Here is a 22080-nt window from a genome sequence, read left to right as displayed (position 1 = left end):
TGTGTATGCAGTTTGTCAGGCTCTCATATGTGGAGGGGATAGAGCCTGAATCGAAACCCAGGCAGTGGAGTGTTCTAAACTATCACCTTGAATAGGGGTCTCTTTTCATTCTCAACTTCTGATGTGTGTGTGTGTGTGTGTGTGTGTGTGTGTGTGTGTGAGTGTGTGTGAGTGTGTGGTCCTTGAATGCCAGTGTCTGGGTGTGCAATGTTAAGACCACGAATGTAAAGTTGGATTGTGATATTCTTAAGTTTAAGTCCTGGGAAACCCGAAAAAAAATTTCTGGAGGCCTATTCATTATTCCCTGCCACCACCATGGAGTGCCCTCAGCCTATATCCCAGAAAAGGCCTTTCCTTCATTTTTTTTCAGTTGTAACTTGGCCAGTAAGCATGCCATCTTTAGTCCTCTGGCTCTCTGGTTCCATTTGATTCAGAGATGTTGTGGCTTGGTTTAGGATCGGTAGGCATCGATCAGTGCTGGTCCCAAACCCACAGGCCAGGTAGAACTCCCCAGGGAGCTCTCTGGAAGTGCATGTTCCTGGGCCTGGTCACAACATTAAAAAAAAAAAAATCCTACCTGTGGGGCCCAGGAATTCATGATTTTAAAAGCTTTTTGGGGGAGACCACTACAGTGGTTGGAAACTACTAACTCCCAAATCCACATCAGCAGATTCTCTGACTCATATAATACATTGAATACAACATATTTATTGGTTTGTTTACTTACTTTCTGTCTTCCCATCTTCTCCTTGCCCCTCCCCCACTGCACTAAACTCTAAATCCCACAGGGGCAGGAATCTGTTTTGCTCCGTGTAGTGTCTCTGGCATCTAGAAGCGCTTCTGGCACATAAAAGGCACTCAATAAATATTCTCTGAATGAGCAAATGAATAAATAAATGAAAGATACTTCTAGTTGTACGTCTTCCCCACTTGGAGAAAGAGAACTCATCAACCCCATCATCTGTTCCTCAGTAGATGCTTTTCCTAGATTCCCTAATGTTTTCAGGAGCTTCAAAATCTTTGCTGTCTCAAAGAGGAGACTTGCAATCTTGTTATTTTTGAGCCTTCTCTTGGCTTTCTCTCCTCCACCTCAACAGTGACCAAGTCCTCTTGTCATCTCCACGTCTGCCAGTTGGCTTTTCATCTTTGGGACTGTATTAGTGCCTCTTTGGCCCTGGCCTCTTCTGACTTCACACCTCCACAAAGCACCTCCCCTACCCCTGGTCCCTCCGGGATTCCCTAAGTCTCAACAAAAGCTTTTTCCGGCTCCCTCTTCTGCGCCAGCGCCCCCTGCTGGACACCACTGAGGCTTCCTTGGGCTCTGGCTCCCTCGCTCCCCCACAGCTAATGGATGCAATTTTCAAGTCCTAAATGGCACTGCGTCCTCAGACTGTGACGGCTCTTCTTTCCACGTAGAGCTAGAGAGTGTGTCTTCCTCCTTTTAAATGTTATAAAATCCCACAAGGTTACATGAATGGGGACACTTATGACTCAGTGACTTACAGAGTTTTGAGGGAAGAGGCTTCTGAGTTTTTAATTATAGCCTGACCTCACCTTCTTCATGGGCCACGGACACGAAGCCATATGGTTGGGCTGGGAAGCAGGTCTGAAAACAGATACTACCCTGAACTCAGCATTGGGCCAGACTTCGAAGAACTGAGGCTTTGCTGCTTGGCCAAGCCTGTCTGCCTGGCTATGTTCTCTCAGATGAGTTCTTACACCCAGGAGCCACCTCAGCCACTGCTGGCCTGTCATAACGGAACATCAGTGATGTACTCAGTTTAAGCTTCCCTGTACCTCCCCTTCTGTGCTAAAGTTCTTGCCCAACCTCCATTCTCCTGGGCTTCGATGGCTGCCTTTTATGCATAAGAGGACTAACTACATTTACTGAATGCTTACCAGGTGCCAGATGCAGCTAAGCACTTCACATGTATTTTCCTGGCTCTGGGGTACAGCAGTATAGAGCACTTGACTTTGAAGTCAGGCTGACCTGAGATTATATCAAGCTTTACTACTCACTCACTATATGACCATGGGCGAGTCACTTAATCTCTCGGTGCCTTGGTTCATTCTCTGTAGATTGAGAATACTAATGCGTCCTTTATAGGCACGTTGAGATGACTAAAAGAGCTATGTAAAGATCTCAGCACAAAGCCTAGCATGTAAAAAGTACTTAACAGGTGATAGTTATTATTGCTCTCGGTATTCTTGCTCAAGATCTCTCTTGACTCTAATCCATCCAATTAAGGTAAATTTTCTTCAGGTTTAGATTATATTACTCAGATTATAGACTCTCTTCTGGATTATTTTCAATCCAGAGTTTTTAGACCAGGGCATAGACTGGGATCTCAGCACTACCATTAATTCATGGGAAACTTTGGATATCACTTAATCTTTCTAAATCTGTTTTATGATATGGGACATGGGGCTTCTTGCCTCCCAAAATTGTTTAAAGAATTAGAGGTCATATACATACAATATCAAGTTGTACCCAACACACAGGAAAGCACTTGATAAATAGTAGCCATTTTAGTCATAACTGGAGTTAGAGTGGTGTACTCCACCCACAGTGGATCCCAAATAAATTACCCACTGATTCAAGGTCCTTTGTATATGATGTTCTTTGGCTTACAAAAGCACGTGCCACAACCAGAAAGAAAGAATAATTGAATTGCAGATGAGTATGTTAATGACATCTCTTAAAGATAATTGGTAACTTATGGAAACACTCCAGGCTTTAGATGACCAATGGTCCTCCCCAATCCTTCCCCCATTCTAACCCAACAGAGGCGGGAGTATGCAACCCTGGGAAGGTAGAGAATAGCTCTAAAGACAAGGAAGCACTGACCAGTGTCCAGGCACACTCTGCTCATGCCCTGCCTATTCCTAGTGTTCAACGTGGTTAAATGGGGTCATCATTTTTCATTGGCTGTTTTCAGAAATGGGCTTACTTCCTCTAAATTAATCATCTTTGTATTCATCACACATTCAACAGTGACTTATTGCTGTAGTTCTAACACTTCTGGAGAAAGTGTTAATGGATGGAGGATGGCAAATGTTTCTAAAATTTTAAAAAGTTACTGCAAAGTTCAAATTTAATCCTTTGTGCCTACAGAAGTATTCAAATTGGGGTTTCATAGGTACTTACCCCTTTGTCAAAGGTAGCAAAAAATTTGATGTAAGGTTGGAAGTGTTCAGCTGCCTCTTCAAAAGCCTTGTAATCTGAGAGGGAAAAAAAAAAGATCAAAGAAAGAGACCTTTTTAAGATGCATGCTAAAGACAGTTCTCTTTTTAAATAATGTAGAGAGAGTGGGGAGCCAAAATTAATCCTGACTGGATAATTATTTAGTAGATATTATTTAGATAGAAAATTATTTAGTACTATTTAAACCCACAATTTCTCCCAAGGAGTTTGAATTGACTGGTATTCAACTGAGCTAAAGAAGAGCCCTTTAACCATATTTTTATGTGTTTTCAGAAATTGGTAGAAGGGAAGGAGAAAGTGAAGGAAAATGAGAGAGGGAGAAAAATAGAATATTAGACTCTAAACCCAAAGTTAAACCATTAGTTGTAAGTGCGTAAGCACAGCTTCCTATAAATGACCACTAAGTGAGAAGGAAATCCACCTTGGTATATAAAGCAACCTCAATCAAAAATGACATCACAAACGTACTTCAAACTTCTTAGCAGGAGTCCCCCTTTTGGTAAATCCTCATTTTTCTTTGCCTTTTTTTAAGTTTTCATTTTTATTCTGATCCCTTGAGAAGATGATTTAAAATCAATCAAGCCGATGTTTGACTCTGGTCCCAAACTTGAATCCGAACTGGTCAAGTTAAGCATGAGACACATGAGCATGGCCATGCTGTGCTTTACCACATCTTGTCAGTCACCTGGTAAAGACACCTTAGAGGTGAGGGTGATGGGACTGGGAATGGTGGTGGTGGTTCTGCATAACTTCTATAATCCTGAAAGCTGGTGATCCTTTGATTCATTCTTCAGAAGATTAACCATTTTCCATTTTGTGGAGTTCCCTATCTCTTAATCTTTAGAGGCACAAGCTTTTGCTAGAGTTCCAGGAGCATGAAGAATTTTTTAATATTCAATCAAAAACATTTCAAGACTAATACTGGCTCAGGGAACACCAGGATGAGTAAGACAAAGACACTGATCTCAAAGGCACACAACCCAGAGAGGGTATGGACCCTTAAAGAACCACAATGTAATGTGATAGTTGCTAGAATAGAGGTATGTGCAATAAACACAAATGAGAGGGGATTGAAAAATTTACAAGAATGCCTATACATACTGATACACAGTCACACAAACTCATCCCCATAAAAGTAATTAGGTAGTCAGAAAATACATCATATAGCCTGATAGCTGGGGTAGAGAACTGGGTGGATGGGGAAGAAGATGGATGAGAGATTTGGAGAATGAATAGAGAGAAGGTGAGAAAGAATGGAAGGGTTAAAGCCATACCTAAGTCATTTATGTCCATCTACAGCTGTAGTGGTCTCCAACAGAATCTTCTCTATCTTCTCTCCCTAACCCCCTTGTCCCTGATTAATCTGTCCCTACCTCCTTGAACTCCTCCCCTGCTGGGAAGGATGGCCTACACCTGTGTCCAGAGAATTCCCTTCTTCACCTAGGGAACCAGTCTATATCCCTTTTAAGCTGAAAAGGGGTAGAGCAAGGTAATTCTCCAGGGTGGCGCTTCAAACTGTGGTTGAGTTTTTAGCCTTGCCCAAACAGCGGTTGTCTTCTAGGGTACCTGGTCTAATCTCCTGCTCTGTCTGATCTCATGTGATCCCAGGTGTTTCCTGCCTTCATGTCCTGTTCTGATGCTGACCAGCTCCTTCCTGGCTCTTCCAGTCTAACCCTCAGTTTCGCCTTCCGGAACAGGCTCCTGAACATTCAGCCTTCAACCTCCAGCTTACTGCAGACTTACCTTAGCATTTCCTCACACTCCCATCTCTCAGGGTTTTCCATACTGGATATCGGTCCCCTACCTCCAGATTTCCCCCAGTTTGACATCTTAACTATCAGCTGAGTTCCCCCAGGAAGTTCCTGTCACCCTCTCTCAACACTTGCGTCCATAGCTACATGCTCAAGTTGATGTGAACCTTCGTATCCAACTTCCTTGGAAGATGTAGCCCCCCAGTTCTTCCAAGTCCTTTCTAATTTGATCCCAAATTTCTTGGGAGCCTTTCTCCCAAGACCAGTCTACCTATGTGTTCAAGCCCTCCCATTCTCCACTGTCCCTCCATTGTGCTTGCTCTATAGGATAGCTTGGGATCATTTTGCAAAGCCAATGCCTCTGTGCTGTTAAACTTCCTTGACCAATCAGCCTCAAGCTACAGCAGAAATACAAGATTCTTCATGACTGCTTCCCTGGGTGCCTTACCAACTCCCCACCCACGGGCCCTGTGTTCTTTTGGAGGGAAAGAAAAAACAGACAGAGAGATGTGGGTGTCTGATAAAACATCATGATGCTTTCAGTCAGTATGTGACAGCCACCGATGTGTCATAACAGACATACATTTTTTGTGGCGATAAAGCTTTCTACATGTTTTCTACAACCATTTAAAGTTGTGCAGTGGTTAATATTATATCTGAAAGTAATTGCTCTCTCTATAAACTTCTTGTATTTTATAACAATTATTTTCTGCGTAAGATGTCAGCAAGCATGACAGCTAGAGAGAGAGAGGCTGCTCCCCTGACTTCCTCACCGGGTCTTCTCAGTTGGTGTGACTACGACTACAGTCCAGGCTAGTTTGTCATCAGTGATGTTTTTAGTTTGTGACACTCTGTAAAATATTCAGGGTTTTGGGTTGTTTTTGTTTGTTTGTTTTGACTTAATATACTCTCATGTTCATATTGTCTACTAACACCAATGGAATGAATGCATGATTGCTATTTTTTATCATGTTCATCATCATCATAATCAGTATTATTAACATGATCTGGTATTAGGCTTTCCTAAAGACAAAGTTTGTCAATTTAAAGATAAAAATTCAACCTTAAAAAGGAGGTTGAAGTGGCCTGCTAGAGATTTTATGATTTAAATCTTCAGAAAAAAATGGTAAGACCAGTAGAGTTCTACCTGTGTATCCCTAAGGAAATGCTTCATTATTATTTTGAAATACATAATATGGAAAACTTTGATTGAATTTGAAATCTATTCAAATTATCTTAAGTATATTACATTTGTCGATGAAAACGAAAGTAATAGTCATTAGGACTGAAAGAAGGCTCACACCCTTGAAGGACAATTTAGAAATTAGATTTCCTAAATTCTGTTCAGTGGTAAGAAAAGACTGCTTATCAATCAAAGGAAAAGCAATGACTGTTGCCTTGTCATTTGCCACCATCCACGTGTCCAAGCAAAGTCTCTGATCGACTGTGACCATCAAGAAGAGATCAGTTAAACCCTTCACCAGGCATTGCATGTCGTTGTTTCAAAAGCTATAGTTTTAGAAGCAAGTACAACATTCTCATTCAAAAAATCTAAAAATATTTTATTTATTTGAAAGATTTATACAATGCAATATTGATAACTTTTCTATTATCTTGCTTTAGTAATAGTAGTAGTAGTATATAAATAAAACAAAAGAACGTTTTGTTTTGTTTTTCCACTAAGTCCAAATCTCTTCCAGTTTACCCCTGGGCTGGACGAGCATCACCACATTTTGCGTGTGCTATGACCTGAAAAAGTGTGTAAAGTCTTGAAAGTACAATACAGTGTTTAAGTGTGTAAGCTTATCAAGTCAGATTGCTAGGATTTAAATCTTGGCTCTAGGACTTACTAGCCGTGTGATAGTGTGTTAATTTAACTTTTTTTGTTCTTTTCATTTCTTCCTCATCAAAATGCTGATAATATGGTAACTACCTTACAGGCCAGAAGTGAGAAAGAAGGTGAGGCATCAATATGGAGCTCCTAGCTTAGACCCTAGTACATGACGTGTGTTGATTAAATGGAGTTGGTTTTGTCATTGGTTTAGTAGGGAGGAGAGGAACTAGAAGATGTGCTCTTTATCCCAATCTTTGCCTTGCCTTCTTATCTGCTATGCTGAGCTTAATGGAGGGGAGAGAAACAGAGGACGAAACAAATTGAGGGATGGAGACAGAAGAGGATAAAGAGAAATAGGAAGAAGTTAAGGAGAAAGAAGAAGGGGGCAGGTGGGGCACCCCAGAGTAGTCAGCATCTATAGGAAACATAAAAATTGAAGTGAAGTCACCCAGAAGAGGGCTGGGCAAACTTCCCTGGCTAGCCACCTTCCCCCAGCACACTGCTAAGGAGAGTGAGGAGAGGCTTTTATATAGCACAGAAGACAGCTAAGTTTGGTCACAGGAGAGAGAAAATAGGTGGCTTGCTGATGAGATGCCCAAGGGTGCCAGTTGGCAGATGGGTCAAGAAACAGCTTTGCAAATAATATTCAAAATATTTTCAAAGTATTTTGGAGTATCCAGAAACATCATAAGCAGCCCTCCTTCGCATGTCGCCCATGTACTAATGCTACCAGATCCTGTTTCGTGGTTATGCCACAGCTGAGGCTCCAGAAAAAGGCTTACCTCATTGGGCCATGCTGCTAAAGTTGTTTAAAAAGACATACTCAAGGAGTTAGCCTGCCCAGTCCCGCCTCTCCCTGACTCCCACTCTCCACCCTCTTATCCCCATATGGATTGTGGTGATGCTATGATGCATTCCCGTGCCCACCCAAAACCTGGCCACAAAGTGTTCAAAGGGATTACACCCAGGGGTGAGGCTGTGCTATTGCAGGCAGCCTTGGTGGTCGGCTGTGGGGTTGGCCAGCATTTTTCCATATTGTGTGGCAGCTGCTGAGCCCTGCCTACCTAAATTTTCCTCTAATCACATCCAAGTGACTGAGAAGCTCTCCAGTTGGTGACCACAGGAGCTGCCAACATCAGGGAGAGAGGCCACTCTTTACCTATTTTAGGGGAGAGTCCCACTGGTAGGTGGACAAGGAAGACTATTCTCTCTTCCGTAAAACACCCCCCCCCCAACACCAGAGAACATGGCTCAACCTTAATGGCTCTTCAGGAATCCCTGCCTGCTTTGCATAATTTTTGCAGATGTGTCCCATTGCACAGGGTGCAAGGAAGATTGTCCCTCTATTCCACCCAGCACTGGATATGCTGATGGCCCATCCTCTTTATCGGCAACATTCTAACAGATCTGGTTGGGAATCTAGCCTTTAGACTCACAAGTGGGGCTGATAGACAACTTACACTCCGAATCCTCACTCTTGAAAAAGCCAATGAGTTTGATCTGGTCCTCAATGCGTTCGAAGGCTTGGACTTCCAGTTTGCTGTTGATGATCTCCACGGGATCTTCAATCAGCTGGAATGCCACACACACGTACACGAGATATGTTCCAATAAAAGAACTGTCCCCTCCTCAGTGGGGACTTCAGACACACATATAGGACACTTTGGCAGGAAGCTGTGGACCCCATCCTCCCCCAGTGTGCACAGCAGCAGTGCCTTCTGAGGAATTGGCTTAACTCAAGGAGTAGGCTGAGACTAGGCAATTCTATTTCTCTTGACCATCATTGATTTAAGAATGGCGTGTGACCCAATTCTGGCCAATGACTCTTTGGGGTAGATTTGCTGAAAGCTTTGGGGAAATTCTCCTTTCCTTTTAAGGGAACAACGGAAACTAGATCCTGTCCCCCACCCCCCACCCCTCATTGGATATGAATGAAGAGAGGTGACATATCAGCTCCAACCACTGGTTATTTCACAACCAATGTGAAAAGAGTCAGCATGACAAAAAAGCCAACACGCTCAGAGCACTATCTGTGATTCATCAGTCAGTTTAAAATCTATCCCCCTCTGCTGTTGCATTTGTGTTTTTGTGTCAGGGAGTTGAGCACGGTTTCTGCTATGTGCATCTAAAAGTCTCCACTTGGCTGACAGAGATTGGCCCAGAATTTTCTGTTGCCTCCCTCAATTTTTTTTAGGGCTTACGGGGATGGGTCCATGAGAGAGCCGAGCAGAATCTATGGTGGCCTTCAACTCACTTCTGACTCACTGTCTCTGAGTTTTTAAGGCTGTGAGGAAATGGCACCGGGCCGCTGAGGGCCAGCTGGTAGACAGGGAGTCAGCAGTATGGACGTCCTTTACCTGCACAGGAATCTGTTCAAAAGCATTGAGCTTCACAGCTACTATGGAAAGTGTGAGTTTATCTATGGATAACATATTGTTATGGTGTTTGTTCCTCTATCTGCCTGAGCAGATGGATCTGAGAGTGGGGTACCCCCATGGCTGAGAGGGAATGTGATATTGGGGGGCTCGTTATTCTGCTCTGAGGGTAAGTCGGTGGATTGTTACTCCATCTTTGGGTGATTATGCACCTCTCTTTCCCACTCTCCCCCGCTCCTCTTCAGAAGCCCTGGAACAAAGCCAAGGGGATTTCAGGGGACAGTGGTGTATAATGGCTAAGAGACTCATGTGTTACTACACAGTCCCGATTAGTGACCCTCTAGTCACTAATAAAACAGTTTCTAAGGTAACTTAAGGACCAGCTTCCCAGTGGGAGAAAATGGCCCTGTGGAGTAGGCACTCCGTAGTTTTTTGTGAAGTGTGGGGAATCTGTCCTAGACAAGAACAGATTATCCAGCTTCTCTGTTCTTACTTTGGGATTTTACTTTCCCTGATATTTGAACCCAAACAGCTCCATGCAGGGCCACTGTGCATAAATGCTTACATCTAGGAGAAATTCCACCAGGACGTCAGCTGCAAACTCGCCATCAAACTCGATTGTGCGATCACCCTTAAGAACATACAGGCTTCCTTCTTCGTCAAAACCTGGAAGAAACAAAGAGTCCCCAAGACAAGGTCATCCTGAGGCAAGAAGAGCCATCCTGTGGGCTGAGGTCTGGCTCGGGATCCCTGGGTGACAGTGAGGTCAGGATCAGTGGGGCTAGCATTCAACTTAGGATCGGTTCCCTTGAAACCACCCCTGTAAAAGGCTCCCAAAGTACACATTTAAATTGAAACCGTCAGGAACCAACAGCTCCACCTGGACTTCAATTTGAAAGAAAAATCTATTCTCTACCCTACCACTGCTTTAATTTTCCAAAAATACTGCCAACCCTATTCTCCCTATCTAAAGTTTCAATGTCCCCTGCCCACTTGACTTCTTAGCCAGGCATTCCAGTGCCTCCACAACCTAGTGCCAGTCCTACACTCTACGTTCTCCCCTCGGCAGACCTGCTCTCTTAATCCTCTGGGCAGCTTCCTTGCTTCTTGCCCTTGTGCTGATGTGAAAGAGTGTGTAAAGGAAAAGTCACAGCTGTTCTCCTGGTTCCCCAAATTTGCAGTGACCTCTACTCCTGCCCCCCCTCCCCCAATCCTGCTCAGTTCTTTCGGGTCTCAGCTTAGGACTCATTTTTCCCAAGAAGGCCGCCCTCTTGCCACTATTGCCCTTCTCTTGGCTCCATTTACAATACTCACTGGAACAGTAAGCTCTTCAAAGGCAGAGCTGGGTACCCCAGGACCTTGCACAAAGCCTTAACACATCAAGCACCCCATAAATGTCCATGGCCAGAATGAACAGCTTCCCTTTCTATCGTAGCTGAATTCTGCACATCTTCTTTTCCCAGTTAGCAGATAATGCCACAAGGGAAGTTTCTGCATCTTTTCTATCCTCCATTGCTCCTGGCATAATCCTGTGTGCTTTAACAAATGTTTGCTGGAAAACTGTGTTTCCCCCCAGGAATGCTAAATAACTGAGGCTGGCATTTCGTCCAACTGCATGGCATCCTTAATTCCTCAGACTAATTGTTTGCAAGCTCTCTATTAGCTGGAGAATGCTTTCTCCAAATGAACTCTCCTGCAGAACCTTTAGGGAAAAGGAGGCTGGCCCACTGCCTGCTGTGTCCCAGAGCGCGTCTGAAGAGCCCTGGGCACACCCTGGAGCACCATTTGTAAATCCAAAGGGCTGATGTACCAGGTATCCTTGAGGCCGGCAATGACAGATCATGAAGGGTACCCTGGGAAAATCAGCTGGTGTCCCGATGTCGGATTTAGCTCTAAGTGAAATCAGTTAGGAGGCTTTTGTAGTAGTTCAGGCATAGCCTGATGGAGACGAAACTCGGGCAAATGGAAAAGAGGATGAAGGTGAAGGAGCAGGTTCACAAAACACGACTGTCCTGTAAACTTTGGGGACCAAATAGTCCAAAAGAACCTGCCCCAATTCCTCCCGGCTGAGCTTTTGGAGAAAGGCTCATGTAGATTTTTCAAGCTCCATCCACTGTGAGACTATCCACTGGTCCATTCTTATGAAAGCTCACCCAGCTTGTCTCCCTGCTAGATTTTTAGACCATTGGAATAGTAGTGTTTTTCTCTAACTAAATTCACTGGAAATTCCCCCCAAATTCGGCTTCCCATGAAAACAATAGGAAAGAAAACTAGGGAATCAATAGGTTCTGGGAGAAGAGAAATGAGGCACTGAATTGCTTTTGACTAGGGAAAGAGTTTAACATACTTTGTTCTCCTGCTCAAAGGGAAAACACATTCCTTAATTTATCTTCAGGGAAAAAGATAGCCCAGACATTCTTAATAATTCATTATCACTTTATAGTCATGAGTTCTTGTTTGTGTCTAACCTAAATACAGTCTCAAAAAATTTAAATCTTAAAAAAAAGGGGGTCTTCTTGAAAATAAAATAGAGGACAATTGTTTGTAATGCCCTAAGATAATGAACTCTCATGTACCTGACACCACTACTAATCTTTCCCCCACCCCTGTGTTTACTACTCCAAATCCAATTAACCTTTCTTCAAAGGTCCTGTTTTATAACCTCCTGCTATTTTTAAATAGCCATTCTTCACTGGTCACGCAGAAAAGGCAAAATGGACAGTACGCATGTGGTGGTGTTCGGAAAGCAGAGGAGCTCCCCATATTCTCTCTCCTTGGGATGAGGGGTGTGAGAGTCTTAAAGTGCCCCTGCGCTTAAGCATGATGTATGGACACAGGGGATCACAACATGCACTGTCGGTCACTTCACCATGCCTCATCTAAATCCTCCCTCTCGCCCTCAATGATAATGTCCAGCTGGGGTTTAGCTTTACATTATGAAAACACTGGAACCCAAGAGTCCCTACTGTTCATGCTATCTTGTGTTGGCCGCTTCAGCCAAGAGGTAAGGAAATAAGAGGTGATGGAAGAAGAGATTTTTCTCTCCCCCAGAGAGACTACCACGGCAGTGAGATAAAGAGGCTGGGCTTTTAACCCTCTCTAGGAGCCGAAAAGAAAGGCTTGATTCTTTGGCATCGGTTTCTACAACGATACAAAGATATATTAGATCATTTGTGTGAAAGCATTCAATTCAGGCCGATACTGCTTTCATGAAACTCTTCCCCATCCCAAGACTAAGGTCTGCAGAATCACTTTGTATTTATTTAAAAATAGTCCAGTTATCACGCACGAAGAAATGAAACTGTACTTTTTTTTTTTTTGCATGACACATTTGTTTCTTCCTGGTATACCTCAAAAAGTCCCACTTACCCAGTTTCTTGGCAAGCTTGGCTTCTTTCTTGGCATCCACCATCACAAAGCCTATATCTTTATGTTCCAGGACCTGGGCCACAAGCTGAAAGGAAAGACAAGCTGGAGGGTGAGCAGGCCTAGGGCAGAAAGATGGTAGAAAATGTCACAGGATAGTATTATGATGTACTGACAAGAGGATTTTCCTCCATATGTCCTGTTACTCTGACCAATTCAAGTGGCAACAAAGGGATTCCGTGCCATCCTCCCGAGGGAAGGATGGTTTAGCAGAATGCTGGGAACCAAAGAGAGAAAATGTGAGGACCAGAACTAAGACAAAGGATTTGGAAGAATATATCCTCTGTCACATACCCTCCTCTGCCCTCAGGGTGGGTGAACTTTGAATTTGGGAAGAGAAGAATCAAAAAGAAAGCAAAGAGTACTTGGATGACTGTGGATACATGACAAGCGGACCACAGCCCTTCCCTAGCCACCAACTGGCCCTGGAGTCAGGTGGGGACACGAAATCACAATGCTCCCTGTGTGGTCACCTGACCGTGCCCCATCTAAATCTTCTCTCTCATCCTTGAAAAAGCCAAAGAACGCCAGAAAAGCTGAGAAAACCGAAAACGAAGGAAACCTGTGTCCCTACTACCCAAGCACAGTTCTTGAGCTCCCCAGGCCCCTGGGCTTGTGGAGTAGGAATGTGCACTGGGTGTGTCTGGCAGATAGACCCAAGATGGCCTCTGAAGTGTTCCCACAGCCCACTGAGAGGAAGAACCAGTAGAACACTGGAATGGAACCATCAGCCACAACAGGTAAGAGGGTGCAGCAGTGTCCTAGGTGGACAGATGGCTGGAAGCTACTCTGGACACCAGCACAGATGATGACTCCAAGTGTGGGACTGGCATTGTGTTAACCTCCCTGAAACTCAGATCTAAGGAAGCAGGGAGGCCCTAACTGACTGAGGTCTAGGTCCTGTCATCTGGTGAATGAGAGAGGTCATGAAATGATCTATATCACTTTTCTTTAAGCTTTTTAAAAAAGGTAATTGTAGATTACCGTGCAATTCTAAGATCTAAAACAGAGATCCCTTGTACATTTTACCCAGTTTCCCCCAAAGTAACATCTTGCAACACTGTAACACAATATCACAAACTAGACACTGGCACTGATATGGTCAAGATACAGAATATTTCCATAACCACAAGTACCCCTCATGTTATCCCTTTATAGTCATATCGGCTTGCTCCCGCCTTCATCCCCTTCCTAAAAAGATTTCTATAACATTTTCACTTCAAGAATGTACATAAGTTGAGTCATGTAGTATGTAACCTTTTAGGATTAGCTTCTTTAGCCATCATATTTCTCTGGAGATTCATTGAGATTTTTGTGCATATCAAAAGGTCATTTATTTTTTTAATTGCCTAATAGTATTTCCATGGTATGGAGGTACTACGGTTTGGTCAATTATTCATCCATTGAAGGACATCTGAGTTGTTTAAAGTGTTTGGCTATCATGAACAAATCTACTACAGACATTAGTCTACAGGTTTTTTGCGAAGGTTGGTTTTAATTACTCGAGAAAACATGCTCAGGAGTGTGAAGGTTGAGTATAGTAATTGCATGTTTAATGTTCAAGGAAACTGCTAAACTGTCTTCCTGAGTAGCTGTACCATGTTACATTCCCATCAGCAATGTAGTTATGAGTGGTTCAGTTCTTCCACATCCTTGCCAGCATTTGGAGTTGTCACTATTTTTAATTTTAGCCATTTTAATAGATGTGTAGTGATATTTCATTATGGTGTTAATTTGCATTTCCCTAATGCAAATTAATGAGTCCGAACATTTTTTCATGTACTTATTTGACATCTGCATCTTCTTTTCCATGAAATTCTTGCTCAGGTCTTTGCCTATTTACTAAAAGTGTTGCTTTTTGATTGTTGAGTTTTGAGAGCTTTTTAATATTAGTCCTTTGCCAGAGATGTGGTTTATGAATATTTCTCCCACTCTGCAACTTATCTTTTTATCCTCTTAATAGGGTCTTTCACAGAAGAAAAGTTTTTAATTTTGATGAAATCCAATTTATCAGCTTCTCCTTTTATGGATTGTGCCATTGGTGTTAAGTCTAAGAACTCTGTCTAGCCCTGGAGCCTGAAATTATCTCTTAATTCTTTTTCTAAAAATTTTTTGTGAAAGATTTATTTATTTTAGAGAAAGAGAGAGAGTGAGCAAGCAGGGGGAAGGGCAGAGGGAGAGAGAGAATCCAGAAGCAGACTCCCCACTGAGGGGGAGCCCGATGCAGGGCTGAATCCCAGGACCCTGAGATCATGCTCTGAGCTGAAATCAAGAATCGGATGCTTAACCAACTGAGCCACCCAGATGCCCCTCTTTTTCTAAAATTTTTGTAGTTTTGATTTCACTTTTAAGTTCATGACTCATTTTGAGCTATATTTTGGTAAGGTATGAGATTTATGTTGAAGTTCTTTTTTTTTTTTTCCCTGTCCAGCACCATTGTTAAAAAGTCCATCTCTCCTCCATTGAATTGCTTTTGCCCCTTTGTCAAAGATCAGTTGACATAATTACATGGATCTATTTCTGCTTTCTCTCTTCTTCTGCCAATATCACATGGTCTTGATTACAGTCGCTATATAACAGAACTTGAAGGTGAGTAGACTGCCTCTTCCCACACAGTTCTTTTTTTTTTTTTTTAATGTAATAGCTACACCCAACGTGGTTCTCGAACTTACAATCCTGAGATCAAGAGTTGCATGCTTCCCTCACTGAGCCAGCCAGGCACCCCCCACACGATTCTTCTTTTTCAAAATCGCTTTAGCTAGTTTAGTTCCTTTGCATTTCCATATAAACTTTAGAATAATCTTGCCTATAATTACAAAAAGTATTTCTAGGATTTTCACAGGCATTGCATTGAATCTTTAAATCTGTATATTAACTTGGGGAGAATTGACATATTTACTATGTTGTCTTTCAACTCATGAAGATAGTATGCCTCTCCATTTAGTTAGATCTTCTTTGACTTCTCTCATCAGCATTATGTAGTTTTTAGCATACAAGTCTTGTGCATGTTTTGTTGGGTTTATACCTATTTAAATGTTTTGAGTGATTTTTAATAGTATTGTATTTTAAATATTGGTGTCCATGTGTTTATTGCCAGTAAAATAATTGGTTTGTGCATGTTTATCTTGCATCTTGCAATCCTGCTAAGCTATTATTAATCCGAAGAGTTTTTTGTTTTGTTTTTTCAGATTCCCTTGGATTTTCTATATAGACAATTCTGTCATTTACAAATATGGATAATTTTCCCCCTGATCCGTATGTGTTTTGTGTGTGTGTGCGTGTGTGTGTTTCCTTATTGCACTGACAAGAACTTCCAGCATTATATTGAATAAAAGTGGCAAAAGTGGACATCTATGTCTTGTTCTCAATCTTAGGAATTTGTCTACTTTTCCTTTCAGTTCTATCAGCTTTGTTGCACGTATTTGTGCTTCTGTTCTTTGGTGCACATACCTTTAAGATGTCTTGTTTTCTTGGTGGAGTGACCCTGGATCTATCTGGCTCTACAGTCTGTGCTATAAACCCCTCTGCTTCCTCTTCTGTGGTTGCTTCTCCCATTTTCTCTTCATTCCTATGTCTCCCTTCACTGTTTCGGCATCTGTGGCTTCTCCCTTGGATTTCCTCTCTTGTTATAACTTCTTTGAGGACTCTCTCTGCCTCTTCATTCTTCCCTCCTTAACTTTCTCACATGCTCCCCATTTTCTTTCTTTCCCTCTGCTCCTAACCATGTCTGTTCCTTTAAGGCTAAGGATATTGGTCACAGCATAAAAGCTACTCTGTGGAGTGCCCCGGGTGACTGCGGGTGGAGGGGCAGGCAACAAATGGCACCACCTGACCCTTGGGCAGTTTTCGCTCCTTTCTTGGATTTTGGCGAGACTAGGGAAGGTTTAGGATGAAAGACATCATCATCAGTGTTTATGTGATGACTCATCTGAGCTTTTCTGCAGTGCTTAAACAGGCCAATCTTTCTGCAAAGTCACTTGGCTTTTGTCTATTGCATTCAATTCATTAGACAAGGTCATTTTTGAAATGTAGAAATATAAGCCACTGTGCCCTACTTAGTGCTCTCAAAATGTTTATTTAAATGTCCCCTTGTCTATCATTGAAAATGAATGATGGAGAGATCTAATGGCTTTGTGATATTAGTAAGTTTCCCCACTCCTGGAGCATGAGCCTCCAGCAGTGGGTCCGAAACATGCATTTAAATCACTGGCTAAAATGGGGCTTCCTGGGCCTCAGCACCAGAAAGTAGAGAACAGAGCTGGGGTGGGGCTTAGAGATGTACGTTTTTATAAGCCGCACTACCACACGCCATGATTCTGACACAGCAGATCTCAGGCCGCATACCACACTCTGGAAAGCACTGCTCTAAATGATTGCCAGTTCATCCAAAAGTGATACGGTATCATGTTTTTCAACTGTGACCCTCAGGCCCATGCTTGGCTCTGTTGACCCCTCTACCTTAGGCATAGGAGAGAAATATTAATAATAGTAAGAATATAAGTGATGAACTCTGAGAATTAAACAGAATTTTACCCTGACCTCTCCTAGGCACACATCACCATGTTTTGTTGGGCTTTAAGTGGATGCAAAGGCGTGCCTCCCCTCGGCATGGAAAGCATGGCCTCTAGTTACCTTATCCATATTTATACGTGACTTTTGTACCCATATGAATGAGAGGTGCTGTCTCTGACAAGCTCAGTCCTATTTCTTGGTTTTCCTGTTTAACTAAGCATAGCCAGTCACTGTCCTAAAAACAGACGGATGCACAGAGCTGGCAGTCACAGATGGGCCAGAAACCCATGCTAGCTGAGACCTGCCCACCTCCTCCTTGGTACCCAGAGGCACAATCCCTGCAGTGCCCCGTCACTCTCGCCTCCCACCCTGATTAGGCCCAAAGCCTGCGCACTTGAGCTCTGTCATCACTCCCATCAGCCCTAGCAAGCACCCTTCATGAGCTGAGCCAAGGGTGGCCAGTGCTGGCAGCAACCCAAGAGAGAGCAGTGAGACTGGGTTGGGGGAGAACATCTGTGGTGAAAGCCCGGGCCCTTCTGGGCTGAGTCCTGACATGACCCAGGTCCCCCGGACCAAGAATCTGGGCCAAGCTGATGGGGCCAGCCGGACATTGTCTGCCTCTCAAACTTGGCTCCATCTTGTCTCCGCCTTCACTCTGATCTTAAATCTCCAGCTCATATGTTCCTTTCTCCACTCTCCTGCAGCCCAGTCTCACTGTGCACTCCTAGTTGCTGCCAGCCTTGGCACCTCTGGCTGTAAAGCCGGCTCCAGGCTCATCTTTCACCCTAGCCTCCTTTCTGTGAATTCCAATAGCCCATGGCAGGGACATGGCACTCTGACACTGATTTTGCAGTTATTAGAGTCATGTATAAGTCTCTCTGTGTTGTCGATCTTTCCTCCCTAAGGAGAAGGACCCCATTTTGTGCCCCTGGTCTCTTGTATAGCTCCTTAGAGACACTCAGCATACTTTGGATGAATGGATGGACTGGCCCAAGCACTTCCTAAGTTCAAGGGACTTTTGAGACAAAGTGGGGAGAGGCAATTGTCACTAATTACACTAATAGTTACAAATATGAGGAAGAGAAAAAAAATAGTCAATATCTCCTGAGTTCTCAGAAAACTGTAATACTCTTTTCCGATCTGACTGCAGTTTTCTCCTGTTGACTTGTAATCTTTTCCCCACTGGTTTTGTTTGTTTGGTTGTTTGGTTACTTCTCAGATGGTCTTGTCTATTGTCCATCTTAGAGAATGGGGTTGTCACTTATTGGTTGTACACACAGCCCTGGTCACTGGTGCAATGCTCATTCTTTCCAGAAACATTAGGATTTGCTTTGACCCCCAGATGATTCTTTTGAGTACAAACTAACCTTACAAAAAAAAAAAAAAAGCTTATACTAAGTAATATGCACAAGTCAGTTTAAATAAGTAGATATTCATAGTATACCCTTTCTCTCTCTTTTTATGTTGCATCTTATATGTATTTATTGCACCATCGTTATCTCTGCAATGATGGATCAAAGCAGATCTCGTCTTTAAATGAATGAATGAATCCCATCTTTAAATAGTTTAGCCCAATGGTTAAGAATACAACACTTAGTATCAGAGACCTGGATGCTTGACTGGATCACAAGTGCTGAAACTCTGTTATATAATATGGACAATAATAATATCTATTTCATGAGGCTGTTTTGAAGAATAAATGAGATAATGCATGTAAAGTTGCTGACACAGCGTTTGGCATGCAGTAAGTGCTTAACAAATGTTATAATTTTTTCTTAATTTTATGACAGCTGGATAAGGTTCTGGACCTTGTGCCAATTCAAAAGGACCAAAGCCTAATGTGTTGGAATGGAAAGAAAGCAAAAACAATTCAAGTACGTGCTATGATCGAGGTTCATGCTCAACAAAAGCGTGTAAGACATGTTAGAATGTCAAGGACACCGTGATTTCACTAAGGAGGAAGCTAATGAAAAAGTAACTGGTAGGTATGAAAGGACAAAAGGTAGAAAACAAGGGTTATGGAGAATTAGATGGAGAGAGAGCTCGTGGGTTGAGAGGTCAAATCATGCAGAACTTAGTGGGCTGTGATTAGCAGCATGGATTTAACTTCCATGCACTCAAAATGAAATCTAAAATTCCTAACACGGCCAATAGGACCCTGTACCATTTGGCCAGCCTGCCTGCCTCTCCAACCTCATTTGGGGTCACTCTGCCTCTTAACTTAATACACTCTTCTTCAATTCCTCAAACTATCAAGCTCTTTCCTGCCTCAGGAGGTCTCTGCATGGGATGTCCCTGTTTGGCTGTGTCCCCAAGCCCTAGGCTGGGCACCAACTGCAGTTGCCTGCAGGGAATGCCTGGTTCTATTCACAGAAAGGCACTGAACATGCTCTGCTTCCATTTACATCCTTCTCTCTTTCTAGAAGACTCTTTTCTCCATTTGTCACCAACTCCACTATCCTTGAAGTGTACACATAAACATCAGTTCCTCAAAAGGTATTCCCTGACTCCCAGTCTAAATCAGGTGCCTTCTGTACTCTTGTCCAAGGCACCCGGTGCTTTTCCTTTACACATCTTTCTCAGTTCACAAGCACAGCTTGACTTATACAATCATTTAGCTAAACCTACTCATTTGATAGCTGTAAGTTCCGTGTCCGTGTCTGTTTTTCTTCCCATGCTCTCCCTAGTACAGTACTTGACCAGAATGGATCTCAAAAGATACTAGTTCCTTGCCCTTAGTATGATCTCATTTGAATTGTGGAATCCAAAAACAAAATAAAACAAAAAACCAAAACTGAACTCATACATACAGAGAACAGATGAGTGGTTGTCAGAGGTGGTGGGGGGTGGGTGAAACGAATGAAGGGGGTCAAAAGTTACAAACTTCCAGCTATAAGAAAAATAAGTCCTGGGCATGTAATATACAGCATAATAGGTATAGTTAATAATACTGTATTGTATGTCTGAAAGTTGCTAAGAGGATAGACCTTAAAGGTTCTCATCACCAAAAAAAATTAGTTAACTATGTATGGTGATGGATGTGTTAGATAAACTTACCTTGGTGGACATTTCATGATATACTTATGTATCAAATCATTATGCTGTACACCTAAAACTAATACAATGTTGTGTGTCAGTTATATCACAATAAATATAGTTTCATTGAAGGGCGCCTGGATGATTCAGTCAGTTAAGCCTCTGACTCTTGATTTTGGCTCAAGTCATGATCTCAGGGTTGTGAGATGGAGCCCCGAGTTGGGCTCCATGCTGGGCACGGAGCCTGCTTAAAATTCTCTCTCTTCCTCTGCTCCTCCCCTGCCTTTCTCCCTCCCTCTCCAAAAAAAATAATAAATTTGTCTTATTGAATATTTTCATAAAATAAAAATAACAAGAAGATTTTAAAGTCATCTGGTTACATTAACTGATAGAAATATTATATTACTAAATCCCCCTGTAAAATGAAGAAGTGATGAACACTGCCATATTTTTGTCCTGTCATTTAAATCCCAAATTCATAGGATGAACAACCAACTTCCAATTTGCAAGAAAATCTACTTTTATAGATCCCAAACCCTTCCTGAAAAGTAGAATTGTTACTCTTTTTTGTCTCTGTACATTGAATATATTACTATTTCTCATCTATGTTGCACATGAAGTGTCTATAAATTGTAATGTTAAGGGACTATGTGCCTCTGGTAGGTACCATCTTTACAGCCTGGTGTGAAAATTTTTAAATTAAGCAATTTCACATGGAAATTGAGATTTCTGCTTTTCCTTGAAAAATCAAAAGAGCTGGAACCACATCGCTACCTTGTGGTAACTAAAAACACAATTAGTTTCTCAAGGAAATGAATGAATGCAAGAGGAGACTCCTTGGGAGAGGAGAGGCCCCCTAGACCTTGACCAAGGAGCCGCGCACGGATAGGCAGAGGCCAGCAGCGAGGACGTCTCGGGAAGAGGAGATGGCAGAGGTGGAGGTTTGGAGACGCAGATGTGCAGGGTGGGTACAGAACAGGCTGGTTTACTTGAGCAGAGAGCTTATCTGAGGGTGCTGAATGGAGTGGTGTAGTGAAGGCACATGAGAAAAAGAAGGTAAAGGGTTTGAATAGGAGGATGAGCGGTTCTCAGCTGAGAGTATTTGGGTAGGAGAACAATATGGCAAATCGGAGTTTGAGGAGGGTCCATCTGAGGGCATAGACCAGAAAGACGAAAAGGAAAGGTGACCAGATGAGAGGCTGATGCCATTGTCTGAATGGTAAATGACCGGTCTCAGACCGAGACAGTGGCAAGGGATGGGTGTAATGTGGGAGGTGACGTTACAAGCGAAGAGTCAGTCAGACTGGCAACTCCTTCGTGGCTTTGGAAAGAGAAAGGAGATAGACCTCACAACAAGAGGGGCAAGATGATTCCAGAGTCCCCAGCCAGGGAACAGGCTGGAGGACGAAACAGTGACATCAGGAGGGCATGCCAAAACCGGAGGTGAAGTTCTCAGCTTGGATTTAGATGCAATGTGTTCATGGGAATTGAAGTCCAGCCAAGAGCTGGAAGTGCCAACCTGGCACTCAGGGGGGGAGGTCCCAAATGGAGTGGTGGAGGTGAAAGGTAGAGGCGTAAGGGCAGGTGCCATCTTCAGGGAGGCCAGTGTGTGAGAAAACCACAGGGTGGAAGACTGGCCATCTCATAGGAGGAAAGAGCAGGAAGAGGAGCGTGCCTGGAGGCAGGGAGGAGTTGGGGGGAGAAATCGGAGGGGACAGGGAACATAGTGTGGTGACTCCAAAGTCACGGCAGGAGAGAAGGAGCAGGTGGTCGGATCAAATATTGCAGGGAGTCTCAGACAGTGGGACCACCATGAGGTCTCTCCTTTCAGGACTGGTAACTCACTGGTGACCTTTTAGAGAAGAGCCGGGCCAGAAGCCAAAGCACTGGGAGTTAAGCAGTTGAGTGGGTGGCAAGGACATGTTAGAGCAGGTGTGGGTC

At 43.1% G+C, this 22080-nt stretch overlaps 1 protein-coding gene across 1 annotated transcript in view; it reads right to left on the bottom strand.

Moving 5' to 3' along the window:
• Positions 1-22080, bottom strand: part of CASQ2 (calsequestrin 2) — a 61456-nt gene that overhangs the window by 24468 nt on the left and 14908 nt on the right. The window contains exons 2-5 of the mRNA XM_026483673.4: positions 12535-12619; positions 9731-9831; positions 8251-8362; positions 3149-3222 (exon numbers count right to left, since the gene is read on the bottom strand). Coding sequence (XP_026339458.1) covers positions 3149-3222; positions 8251-8362; positions 9731-9831; positions 12535-12619 — 372 coding nt within the window. The remainder of the gene's footprint in view (positions 1-3148; positions 3223-8250; positions 8363-9730; positions 9832-12534; positions 12620-22080) is intronic.

This window comes from Ursus arctos, unplaced genomic scaffold, assembly GCF_023065955.2.
Source record: "Ursus arctos isolate Adak ecotype North America unplaced genomic scaffold, UrsArc2.0 scaffold_12, whole genome shotgun sequence".
NCBI classification, from domain to species: Eukaryota; Metazoa; Chordata; class Mammalia; order Carnivora; family Ursidae; genus Ursus; species Ursus arctos.
This window is presented reverse-complemented; position numbering and strand designations above follow the sequence as displayed.